The sequence below is a fragment of the Epinephelus lanceolatus genome, chromosome 14 (assembly GCF_041903045.1).
Source record: "Epinephelus lanceolatus isolate andai-2023 chromosome 14, ASM4190304v1, whole genome shotgun sequence".
In the NCBI taxonomy this organism is placed as follows: domain Eukaryota; kingdom Metazoa; phylum Chordata; class Actinopteri; order Perciformes; family Serranidae; genus Epinephelus; species Epinephelus lanceolatus.
The window spans coordinates 34,437,645-34,449,853 of record NC_135747.1 but is presented as its reverse complement, the minus strand read 5'-3'; the positions used below and the strand labels follow the sequence as shown (position 1 = coordinate 34,449,853).

Genomic DNA, 12,209 nt, shown 5'->3' with positions numbered 1-12,209 from the left:
CTGGAAATACAGCAATGTGTCATTAAAAATACTCAATTTTGGTAACGCAACAGACGCTGGAAACCCAGTGAAATGTTGTTGGAAATCCAGCAATGTGTTGCTAAAAAGAACCCGATTTTGGTGGCACAATGGCTACTGGAAATGACCTGAAATACTGCTGGAAATACAGCTGTGTTGCAAAAAAAAAAAAAAAGCCTGGTATGGGTGGTACAATGGCTGCTAAAGACACCCTGAAACTCAGCTGGAAATACAGTGATGTATTTCGCTAAAAAACGCCCTGTCTTGAAGTCACAATGGCTGTAGAAAATACTCTGAAACTCAGCTGGAAATACAGCAGTGTGTCCCTAAAAAAACACCCAGTTTTGGTGACACAAAGGTTGATAAAAATGCAGCAAAATTCCACTGGAAGTATAGCAATGTCTCGCTAGAAACACCCCGATTTGGTGACACAATGGCCGCTGGAAATGCAGCCATGTGTCACCTAAAAGCAGAAACAATAGTTTGGACCACCAGTGTTTAAGTATTTATTTTTAAAGTGTACAGTTAAAGCTGAAAATGCTGGCACATATATATCCACAGTTTAAAACAGTTGCCAGATGTCTACTCGGAAGTGATTATTGTTGTTAGCGTGATGTTGCTGTGGTTGAGTCTATGTATATTCTTACAATTAGTGGGGATTCAAATGTAAATATGAAGAGGGAAGATCATGTATTATATGAAGTCAAAAAGATTTTAAGATGGTGTTGTGAAAGTTGTTTTAATCGTGTGACCTAATATTGACATTTAGTGTTCTACATGGGACCAAGCTCATGAGTTTATATTTGACCATAACCTCTACACATATTGTGTAATGTCTCCGCAACTCACAGTTGCCAACACACATTAGAATAATTAGAATTTATAGCATGAGGATGATGAATATCAACAGAACATGTCATGGCAATCTGGCCTGTAGTTGTTGAGAAATCTTATTCTGGACCAAAGTGTTGAATAGATGGACTGAACAAATGACTGACCGAGGGACACTGTCACCCTTTGGCCTGAAACAATGACACACTGTGAGAGGGTGAAAGCAGATAAAGAATGTGCAGAGCTGTTAGTTAGATTAACAGCTGTAATGTGAGAAGTCAACATTACATTATACACTAATTAATTCATCCATATGTTCATCGTCTCATCAGATTAATTCTCACAGGAAAACACACATTGTATGACTCTCCATGTTGCTTCCTCAGTTCCTGTCAGAGGTGGAGGCCTGGTGTAAAGTCTGCAGTGAGGGAGGGTTACCGTCGGAGATGCAGGAGCTGGAAATCGCCATCCACCGCCACCAGAGCCTGTACGAGCAGGTCACGCAGGCGTACACTGAGGTAAAACAACAACACAGCTAACCATTACATTTACTGCTTGTATGATGATGTCACAAAGGTTTTAGCCAGCATTTACTCCAACCGAAATTTGATTTGACACTGAGCTGTCGTCTGTAGCATCTGTGTTATCAACTTATTGTTTTTAAACTAAAGACATGAAGCCTGGAGTTTCAGTTTACTGCTCACAGGCATCTCTGTCAGTTACTGGCACCAGTTTCTTCCATTGTGTCATTGTCCGTCTTTGCTTACAAAACATTGCTCTCTTCACTTGTTCTCATTATAAATGTGTATTTTGAAGCATGCGTCAGTTTCCGCTTCCATGTGTGTAGTGTAGGAGAGCTCCAACATGTGTCCGTTGTTTGTTATTGTGATAGTGATGATTATAAAAGACAGTAATATGAATTATAGTGCAGTTTCTGTTTGTAACATAGCATGCCCTGGAATATTTGGATTTGGCTTGCCCTGCTTGAAGTGCAAAATGAAACATTTTAGCTTTTGGACATTGGAAAGGTCCTGAAAATCCTGCAAAATCAGTTCTTGAAAAGACTGAAACCGTACTAGGATACCCCACAGGGAGGGATGTGTGCCTCGGACTACACTGTCTCTCCGTTGGGTGCTGTCAGCGCCGCTATTTGGCAGCTCAGTGATGCTGGCTGTGACTGGCTGTGATGACAGGGCGGCGTTGGTCAGATGCCGCACCACCTCCGTATCCAGATCCGCCGTCTGAAAACCTTCCACGTTCCACTAAATTTAGTCTGGGAACACACTCCCGCTCTCCTCTGCCCTTCGCTGCCGTCCGGTGTTTTATCTCAACTGGCTGGCTGTCGCAGTGTTAGCTCAATTTATGCTTATCTGTGAAAAGATAAGTCCGTATATACACACACATTGAGCTGTGGGCAGAGGCTCACACTGAGATGGTGAGGTTTGGCAAGCTATGACAGCACTGTCTCCTGTGAGCGCGCTTCAAAAAGTGACACGCCCTGTGCACGGCGAGTGGTTTTTATCTTGTACTCTTGACTTGATGTGTTTATTTAATGAAGTGGAAGTGCGTTACAGTGTGACGGTGTTCCTTTTAAGCTTCCATAAACGACAAGACACACAGTAAAACTGTAAGCAGAAGCTTTTGTTTGATGTAAATTGGTAACGATGAGTTACATCGTGCTTTCTGTTATGTGACTACAAACATCTTTGAATGGTTAAAAGTGGAGAAGATGAAAATGCAGGTGTCTCTGCCAGGTGTGTGTGTGTGTGTGTAGAGGCATTTGCTGAGACAGCTTTTTACTTAGCTGCTTTAAGTGAGACAGAAAGCGTGTGTAATCTCCGCAGAGCATTTGTTTCATTGCTGCTTCAAAAGAACAAACTCCCCTATGCTGTTTGGTGTTCTACCTCCTGATCAAGGCCAGAGCAGGCAGTGGACCTCAGTTATGAATCATCTTCATACCCAACCATGTAAAAAAATACTCTTTAGCTTGTTGCCTTTGTACATCTCATTATGTAAATCTTCTTAATGTGTTTTTATGTTAGTGCCAGGCCTGCAGTTTACCAGCTCAGGAGCCAGGAAAGTTTCTGGAGAGGTTCCTCCTCAAGCGAAAGTAGTCAGGCTGAAACTATTAGTTGATTAAGTGTCAGCCATTATTTCATAAAATGCACTGCAATGCAACTGAAATAACTATCACTCTAAACATATCTTCAAAGTTCATTATTGTTTTGTCTTTAATTGATTAAAAAAAAAACACTTATCACAGGCAAAGCAAGGCACATTGATTTTTTACCCTGCCTTTCAAAAACAAGGCAATTCAAAGTGATTTACAGACGGCATTAAGAGGAGCTATAAAAGGAACACAAGGGGACGTAAAAAGACACACAGGGCTCATTTCTTGCAGAAAAGGAAACAAGGGTCACTGCTTGTGTGTGACGCAGAGGTTTCAGTGGTGTGTCTCCATGTATAATTTAGTAATTAGCAGTAAGAAGGGAAGCGCTGATTTAGAAAGGATATATTTGTTTCGGTGAGGAGAGAAAACAAAGAGAGGAGAGGAGATGGACACAGAGCAGAAAAGAAGCAGAAAATACTTTAAAATTCTTTCTAATTTTAAGTTCTTTGAAAAAGGCAGTTTTACGCTTTACATCTAGCTGCTTGATTTATTGTCTTCATCTTCCGGGGCTGCCTTCAGCCACAGCAAAATGTTTATTCAAACAAAGACGGTGGGGCAGTGAACTCTGTTCAAAGGGGTTTATTGGCATGAGAACCATGTCTTTACATTGCCAAAGCAAGTTTGAAATGTGGTAAGTAAAAATTGTAAGAAGGTAAAATCAGTAATCATATGGTAAAAGTCGACCAGACATTTATTTATATACATGTAGTTGCTGATTTGGTAACCCCTCTGACACACCCACCACGGGTTTACACGGGTGGCTGTGGCTCAGGGGTTGAGCTGGTCATCCACCATTTGGAATATCAGTGGTTCGATCCAGTCTGCATGTCGAAGTGTCCTTGGACAAGATACTGGGTGTTTCTCAGAGTCAAGGAAGGATCCTTAAATGGCTGAATTTCAAGGATGCTACGTCATCGAATCCCGCCTAAGGACTGTTCCAATGTCAAGGATCCTTCAAATTCTACCAGCGACAGAGTCCTTCATTCACAGATTTTTAAGGGTGCATGTGTGTTGGGTGTATCCTCAGCAGGTATAAAGTACCCACAATGCTTTGCACACAATTTGCTGGAAGTGAGGGCGGGGCCTCTTCAGTGAAACCTGCGCCAGCGGAGCTCAGCAGGATTTAGATAAATATGTCATTTATTTGGATTAAAATCTCCGGGAGTTTTTATCATACAAGCGTAAGAAATACTGACAGAAACCTCATTGTTTACACTTTCCAATGTGTCCACTGCCACATAATGAGATATTTAAAAAACCTGTCCCTGATTCAAATAAAACACAAAAGTTTAATCAATCATTTACAGCAGGGATAGAGAGCTAAGTGCCACAAGAGTTTAATCCAGAAATATATTCTCCCTAAAAGTCACATGACTCTGAAAATACTGCTGACATTTGTTCAAACTGTACAACAACATTAGAGAGTGCCAAAATTATCACAGTATCCTGAAACCCCCTCAGTCCGCTGAGGATTAATGATGTACGCCTGGGGACACTTGTCAGCCTGTTCCAATGTGTGTTCACCGAATGCTAGGCAGGAATCTTGCCTTGCCTTTTTAGGATCCTTCCTTGGAAGGACTTGTCCTACCAAAGAAGGATCCTTGACTTTAAGAAACACCAACTGAACCCCAAATTGCTCGCGATGGCTGTTCCATCGATATGTGAGTGCATGTGAATGGTTACTGAGTAGCAGGTGCCACCATGTGTGGAAGCCTTGGCCACCAGTGTGTGAATGTGTGTGAGAATGGGTGAATGTGACATGTAGTATAAAAGCGCTTTGAGTGGTTGGAAGACTAGAAAGGAGCTTTACAAGTGCAGTCCAATTACTATTTACACTGTTTTAAAGAAACTTTCTCTTTCTGTCTGTCTCTCTGTGTTTCCTGTCCAATCTCTTTCTGACCCACCTGTCTGTGTTCCCAGGTGAGTCAAGACGGCAAAGCCCTATTGGACGTCCTCCAGAGGCCTCTGAGTCCCGGCAACTCTGAGTCGCTGACAGCCACTGCCAATTACTCCAAAGCGGTCAGTGCCATTGTGTTCTACTGTGGGGGCTGGACTTCATCTGCTAGGCAATGATAATAAAGATGCAGCTTTAAGGATTATATTTTAATTAAAAAGGGAATAAAATGAATCTAAAATGTCAATGTTGAATTAACATTTATATTATTTCACAGGTTCACTGCATCCTGGATGTGGTTCATGAGGTTCTCCACCATCAGCGGCGTCTGGAGAATATTTGGCAGCATCGAAAGGTCCGACTGCACCAGAGACTGCAGCTGTGTGTTTTCCAACAAGATGTCCAACAGGTATATACACACACACACACACACACATACACACACACGCGCACACAGTACAGCAGGCAAGTGAAATGACAACAGTAGGAGTGTGTCAGGGAGAAAGAAGTAGGAATGTTTTGTTGCTATTGGATGTGAACTCACAAATGACAGCTTTTTATGAACTGCGAAAAAACAACACTAACTTTTTATTGCAGTTTTGTGTTTACTTAAGTGTTTGTAAAAATGTTAATCTCACGAGGTCAGAGGATTTTGTCGAACCACAGTGGAGTGTGTAATCGTGTATGTAAACATGTGATCAACTGAACAGATGCGATGGATTTTGCTTAGCAGAACAGATGAGAATCACCACAGCACATTCATTCATCTCCGCTGTCCTCTCGTCCCAGTTAAGCGGTATGTAATGTGAAAATTCCTGAGATGAAATGCTCAGAGCGGATCTCTGCTTCGCTGGTACGACTGCTCATATTTCACAGACAAGCAGACTGTGTGGTTTTGGAAAGGTGTCAGCCCAGATTCCTGGAGGTTTTAGAGATATTCAGGAGCTCAAAATGTAATATCACAGCTATGTTTTATGAAGGGTATTTTTAACCAGCGGACTAAGTTTCATCAGTTGGGGAGGAGGAGGAGGTCTTATTTGTGACATTACTTTCTTTAATGTGATTGTGGGTCTGACAGTAATGCAGTAGGAATGAGGTACAACCAAATACCGCTGGCATTACTGAAGCCTCTGGAATCTCAGTAAAGAGTCCACATGTGCACTCTCTCAGGAGCTTTCTCTTTTTTTTTCTTCCAAAATTATGCACATAAAGTACAGTAACAAGGACTCAGAGCGTCGCTGATGTAAGACAGCTGACAGTAATCCCAGGCAACATCGTCCAGCTGCAGAGATGCAGTCACTGGATTTTAACACCTGCAGTTTCAATCCAGTCTGCGCCCCTTGTAGACAAAGACGCAGCAGCAGCAACTGTTCAGACCTACAGATGTAGACATGTCAACATGCGCCACCTACAGGCAAAGAGAGTAACAGATGAATGTATATGTTGTCAGGAACAACTACTTAACTGCTAAAATACATGGGGCATGGACATTGGGCAGCACATCTGCTGCAGCTTGCCCACACCAGAGCGCATCCCTCAAAATCAACTGAACCTGCTGCACTGACCACCACTGCTTATCTGTGTTTTTATGGGGCTGGTCGTTTTTTTTTTCCTAGATGGAAGGCTTCATGGCCCTCCAACAGGTTAAAACTACATAAAACTGTAGGGCTGCCCCCAACTAAGAGTTTTCCTAGTTGACCAATAGTCGTCATTTATGGCCATTAGTCAACTAGTCGCCCGCATGTTATGATATTAATTTAATTATTAAATGATATATTAATAGTTCAAGGGTGTGAGAAAGAATAGTATCAGTAACATTGTTAACACTGTGCTACATTACAGAAAAATACAAAACCGTACTAATGAACCTTCATTAATATAGGCCTATATTTTATCTACAAGTGCACGTCACACACTGAGCGAGCCGCCTGTTAATGACGCTGTGGGCTAATGGGCATGTAGCTACTTCCATGTTTTAGATGATACGTCATGTTTGTAGTCGACCAATGAGGATGAGTTTACATATCACCTTGGGTTCGTCCTTCACCTTCTCAAAATGATCCCACACTTTGGATTTCCTGCCCAACATGTTATTATTATTATTATTATTATTGGTTTTTTTTTTTTTTTTTTTTGTTCTTGTTTTCTTTGGTTTGTCTTTGTGACTTGCTGAATGGCTGACCTTTACTTAACGCAACTTATTCATGTCTTTAATTTTTTATTTCTTATTACATTTTTTTTTTTATTTTTTATTTTTTCTAACCAAAGCTTGTTCGTTTCTTTTAAACATGTCCGAATAACCATTATTTTATTCTATTCTATTAACTAGCCTGTGGAATAACCACAGGTACCAGCCCTGGAAATTAGGGGCCGTCCACATGCCGCGTCTTTAACCGCCTGGAAAATGCAAGGTTGGGCGCTGGGTGCTGCTCTTGTGCCTTTTTTGTGCCAGCTTTCAAGAGCACAGTGGCGGATTGTGTCTGAGGTTGCTAAGCAACTTTAACAAGCATCATATAGCCTATTTACCTGAGATGTTTGTGTATGAAAAACCCAGTAGATCAGCAGTTTCTGAAATACTCAGACCAGCCCATCTGGCACCAACAACCATGCCACATTTAAAGTCACTTAAATCACCTTTCTTCCCCATTCTGATGCTCGGTTTGAACTTCAGCAGGTCGTCTTGACCGTGTCTAGAGCAGTTGAACAGGTGTTCCTAATAAAGTGGCCTATATGTATGTCTATGTATGGACACACAATAACAAGAGCACATTGAATTGATTTAAAATAATGGGTCCATTGTAACTGAAGTCATCATCATGTCTGCACTGTATGAATGAGAGGCCTAAGGGAGAGAGATTTGGGGCATCAGTCAGACTAGAAATTCAAAGATGGATGCTCTCAGTATGGGCGCCATGCAAACATTTATATGTGACCCCAGAGAGTGTGTGTGAGAGTGTTTAAGAGAGCTAAAAAGACAAAGAGAAAAGAAGACGGAGAAATAGTGAGTTAAGAAGAGTTTGTATCAGTCGGTTATAAATTCATTGAAAACAGAGCTTTGCCAACTGGACTCGTCATGCTTCAGTTTCTATGAGACCCCAGAGAGAGACATTGAGACACACACAGACGGTGAGAGACATACACAGAAAGTGAGACAAGGAGCAAGTGAGAGAGTAAGCTCATACCAATAGTCCATAAATCACTGAGAACAGGGCTATTCCAACCAGAGTTGTAATGCTGCAGGATATATGTGACCCCAGAGAGGAAGAGGCAGAGATGCAGGAGTAAAGGCTGAAAGAGAACATATTAGGTGTGTAGTTTTATTTGGCAGTTTTAGCTCCACATTCTAACAAAGAAAGTCCAGCTGCAGTCAGGGGGCTTCGGTTTGTGTGTTGTGACCTCACACTGACCTCTTTGTGGCTCCAGCTGGACTGACTACACTACACTGACGTCATGAATGACACCACTGTTCATCCATACACACAGTTCTTTCTGGGTCCAAAAAAGTGCTTTGAGATGTCAGTGGTGGAAGAAGTACTTAGTGTAAAAGTACCAACATTACGATGTGAGATGTGAGACGTAGTGATGTGCTAATGTGGTCTTGCACCAAACCCTCATCCTAATCCTAAACAAATATTTACATTCCCCTACACAGTCCAACCACATAACGCACGATTAATCTGAAGTCGGCTAACAGTAAAATTCTGTCAGTCAAATCCAGATCAGACATACTGGTAAATTCTAGCTCTGTATCATTAAAATACAAATTACAAATCTGTACTAAACAGTTTTCGTCCCATCTCCAAGCTTCCATTACTGTCCAAAGTACTGGAGAAAACTGTCTCTTCAGAGCTTCTGTCTTATCGAGCTAATAACAACATCAAGAATAAACTTCAGTCAGGTTTTAGGGTTCGTCCCAGCACAGAATCTGCCCTTCACAAATTGTCAATTGACCTACTGCTGTCTTTAGATAGTGGTAAATATGCCATTTTGATCCTTTTATACCTCAGTGCGGCCTTTGACACTGTTGATCATTGTATTTTATTAAACTGTCTTAAAGGACTGGTTGGCAATTAACATTAGTTGCCTTTCCTCCTCTTCTGCCCGTTATCACTTGTGGTGTACCTCAAGGTTCTATTGTAGGACCCATTTTACTTGCACTGTTCCTGCTTCCATTAGGCTCCATTTTTCCGCCAGCAAGATGTCTCCTTTCACTGTTATGCTGACGACCCCCAAATTTACCTTCCATTAAACCCAGGGGATTCCAGCTCCATCACATCCCTAAGTGCCTCCAGGATGTGAAATCCTGGATGGCAAAAATCAGTCTTCAGTTAAATGATAACATAACAGAAGTTATTGTTTTTGATCCCCCCAACACCACAGACAGCATAGTCAGTGACTTAGGCCCACTCACATCATACATTCATACCCATGCCGAGACTCTTGGTGTCATTTTTGACTCTGCTCACAAATTTGAAAAACAAATCAACTCTGTGGTGAAGGGCTATTATTTTCATCTACAAAATAGTGCAAAACTCAAGTCCATCATCTTTCACAGTGACATAACATCTGTAACCTCTGCATTAATCTCCTCAAGGCTTGACTATTGCAACTCTACCAGGTTACCTGGCTGTTGGCCATTCATCTTTGTCTCACCTGAAGCTGGTACAGAAATCTGCAGCGAGATTCCTCACTGGTGCCAGAAAAAAAGGAGACAGCATTACACCAGTTCTAGCATCCCTGCAGTTGTGACCTATCAAAAACAGGATTTATTTTAAGGTTCTTTCATTTGTTTTTATGGCCATACATGGGCTGGCACCCCAGTATCCTGTTTAACTCATAGATCTTCAGAACAATGTCCTTTAACTGTCACACGATCGAGGCCGGCGGGTAAGGGAGATCGGGCCTTTGCGGTAGCTGCTTCAAAAGGTTGGAATAGCCTTCCACTCTCAATCGAATTCTCCCACTCCATTGACACTTATAAAGCAAATCTTAAAATGTACATGTTTTCAATGGCCTTTGGTTGTCTAGTGCTTTATGTCATTTATATCATATGTGTCCTTTAAAGGACACATATGATAAGAAGAAATACCAACAATGTATCGACTAAATAACAAAGCTGAGGTTGGTGACCGGCAGTCGTCTGCCAACCACATCAGTGATGACGTTTGGGCTACCCTTGTCTGATGGCACAGAATATTTAACATCCTTTCTTCTCAGCTGCTGTGACCTAAATTTCCCATGCAGATCATGAAGGTTTCATCTGTTTCATTCTTAATTAATGAGGTCTGAGACCATTTTGTAGGACTTGATCTGCATGTACACTATCTGAAAAAAGGGTGCAGCGCCAGGAACAGAAGGTTCAGCAGGTGACCTTTGATCCTGAGCGTGTGTGAAAAGATGCTGTGATGGTGATCTTTGTGTTCTCTCTCTTCCAGGTGATGGACTGGATTGAAAACCACGGCGAGGCTTTCCTCAGCAAACACACTGGTGTTGGGAAATCCCTCCACAGAGCCCGAGCCCTGCAGAAAAGACACGATGACTTTGAGGATGTAGCTCAGGTGAGTCTGTCTGTCCAAAGTAAGCTTTTGGCCTGTTGTTGTGACCTGTCCAGGGTGTTCCCTGCCTCTCGCCCAATGTCAGCTGGGATAGGCTCCAGCCCCCCCGCAGCCCCTAACAGGATAAGCAGTATCAGAAGGTATCAGGTCAAGTCAAAAGGCCCAAGTCCACATAAACTCAGGAGTCTTTGGTGTTCCAGTCCAAGTCAAGTTGCACCCCTTTTTTATTTTGTCAAGTTGAGTATAGTCATCAGATTTGTGGCTCAAGTCTGACTTTAGTCCAAGTCATGTGAGTCGATTCCAGGCTCCTGGCATGGAGCTGACTCAATGACTAGATAACTAATTTAATTACTAATTTAAGTAATTTACTTTAATAGTTTATGAAACAGACATATTTTCGTCTGTTTCGTTTGTCCCAAACTGTAAATTTTGTCACATATCCAAACTTCTTGAGCTCAGGAATTGGTCAGTGCATGTCTGGGCTCTCATTTACAATATCAACATAACACAGAAAAAGTCCGCTCCTATCACGAATATTTTGAAGTTAGTAGTTTGTTTTTACTGAATGTTTATTTGCTTGCCTTGCAAACATCTGCAAGTAATCTTCCTTGATTAATCCCAAATTTTCAAAACCACCATGCCTAGTGGCAGCAGGAAGCATGAAGACCTCTACCTAACCATTTATGGTCACAAGCCTTTTCCTAAAAGATCTGCAGAAGATGTTATCCATTCCTGAATTCCAGTGCTACAGTCTATCATGTAGGAAACACTGGAGTTTAGTTTAAAAAATGCAAACAAAACAAAGAAACATGTTGAAGCTCTCAGTGGAGATTTAAAAAAATGGGGTAAGAATGTGGTTTGTGTGCAAAATCAATGCCGCAGTGGAAATGGTTTGAACGTTTGCCATAGTAAAAAAAGAAAGATAATATAGAACAAACACCAGTGACACTTTATGTCTAATATTAATCAGTACACAGGCAGTATTATTGCAGAGCCCTCAGTGTCTTTGAGCCTCCAGTTGAGCCCTGTGGTTACGCAACATTTGCTATTCAGCACTGTACGAAGCTGTCTGCTTTAAGAAGCACACAGAAATATTGGTTCATATGCAGCTGAAGCCTTGAGGGGCTTTGAAGTGGATTGGTCGTAGTAAGAGTGTGTGATGTTCTTTTCTGGTGAAGCTGTCAGGTGCCTCAATTGATTTGTTTTTAAGTCAAGTAAGTCCTTATAAAGCAGATGTGGGTGTATGTGTGTGTGCATTTAAAAGCATTGCTTTGGAGACTAAATGTGATCAGGATCATCAAATCCTGACTGTCTCTGCTGTTAAATGAACCCCAAACACACACTGCCAGTCTGCATCATTTCAAGTCACAGACTTTTTCTTCTTTCCTTCCTCATCTTGTCATTCTCCCTTTGTCTTCCTGTCATTTTTCTCCACTGTTTTCGGCTCTGACATCCCACCACCTTTCCACACCTGCCTTGGCTGATCAATTAATTTTCTTTCTCAACAGTTTATATTGTCAAAGCAGAGCTTTGGGCTCAAGAAGTCTGGCCCAACCCTACATAAGTATTCCAGATGCCCCTGTCCCCAGCAATGCTTTCCAGCTCCTCTTGGGGGACCCCGAGGTGTTCCCAAGCCAGACTAGACATGTAATCCCTCCCGCAGGTTCTGGGTCTGCCCCGGGGCCTCCTACAAGTGGGACGTGCCCTGAACACCTCCAGTGGGAAGCGCCCAGGAGGCATC

The 12,209-nt window shown here is 42.0% G+C and overlaps 1 protein-coding gene across 2 annotated transcripts in view; it reads left to right on the top strand.

Annotated features, from left to right (window-relative positions):
* The window catches only part of kalrna (kalirin RhoGEF kinase a), a 219,025-nt gene that overhangs the window by 81,178 nt on the left and 125,638 nt on the right, over positions 1–12,209 (top strand). For both annotated transcript variants that reach the window (XM_033613134.2, XM_033613126.2), the window contains exons 11-14: positions 1,236–1,367; positions 4,940–5,038; positions 5,191–5,322; positions 10,349–10,471. In XM_033613134.2, coding sequence (XP_033469025.2) covers positions 1,236–1,367; positions 4,940–5,038; positions 5,191–5,322; positions 10,349–10,471 — 486 coding nt within the window. The remainder of the gene's footprint in view (positions 1–1,235; positions 1,368–4,939; positions 5,039–5,190; positions 5,323–10,348; positions 10,472–12,209) is intronic.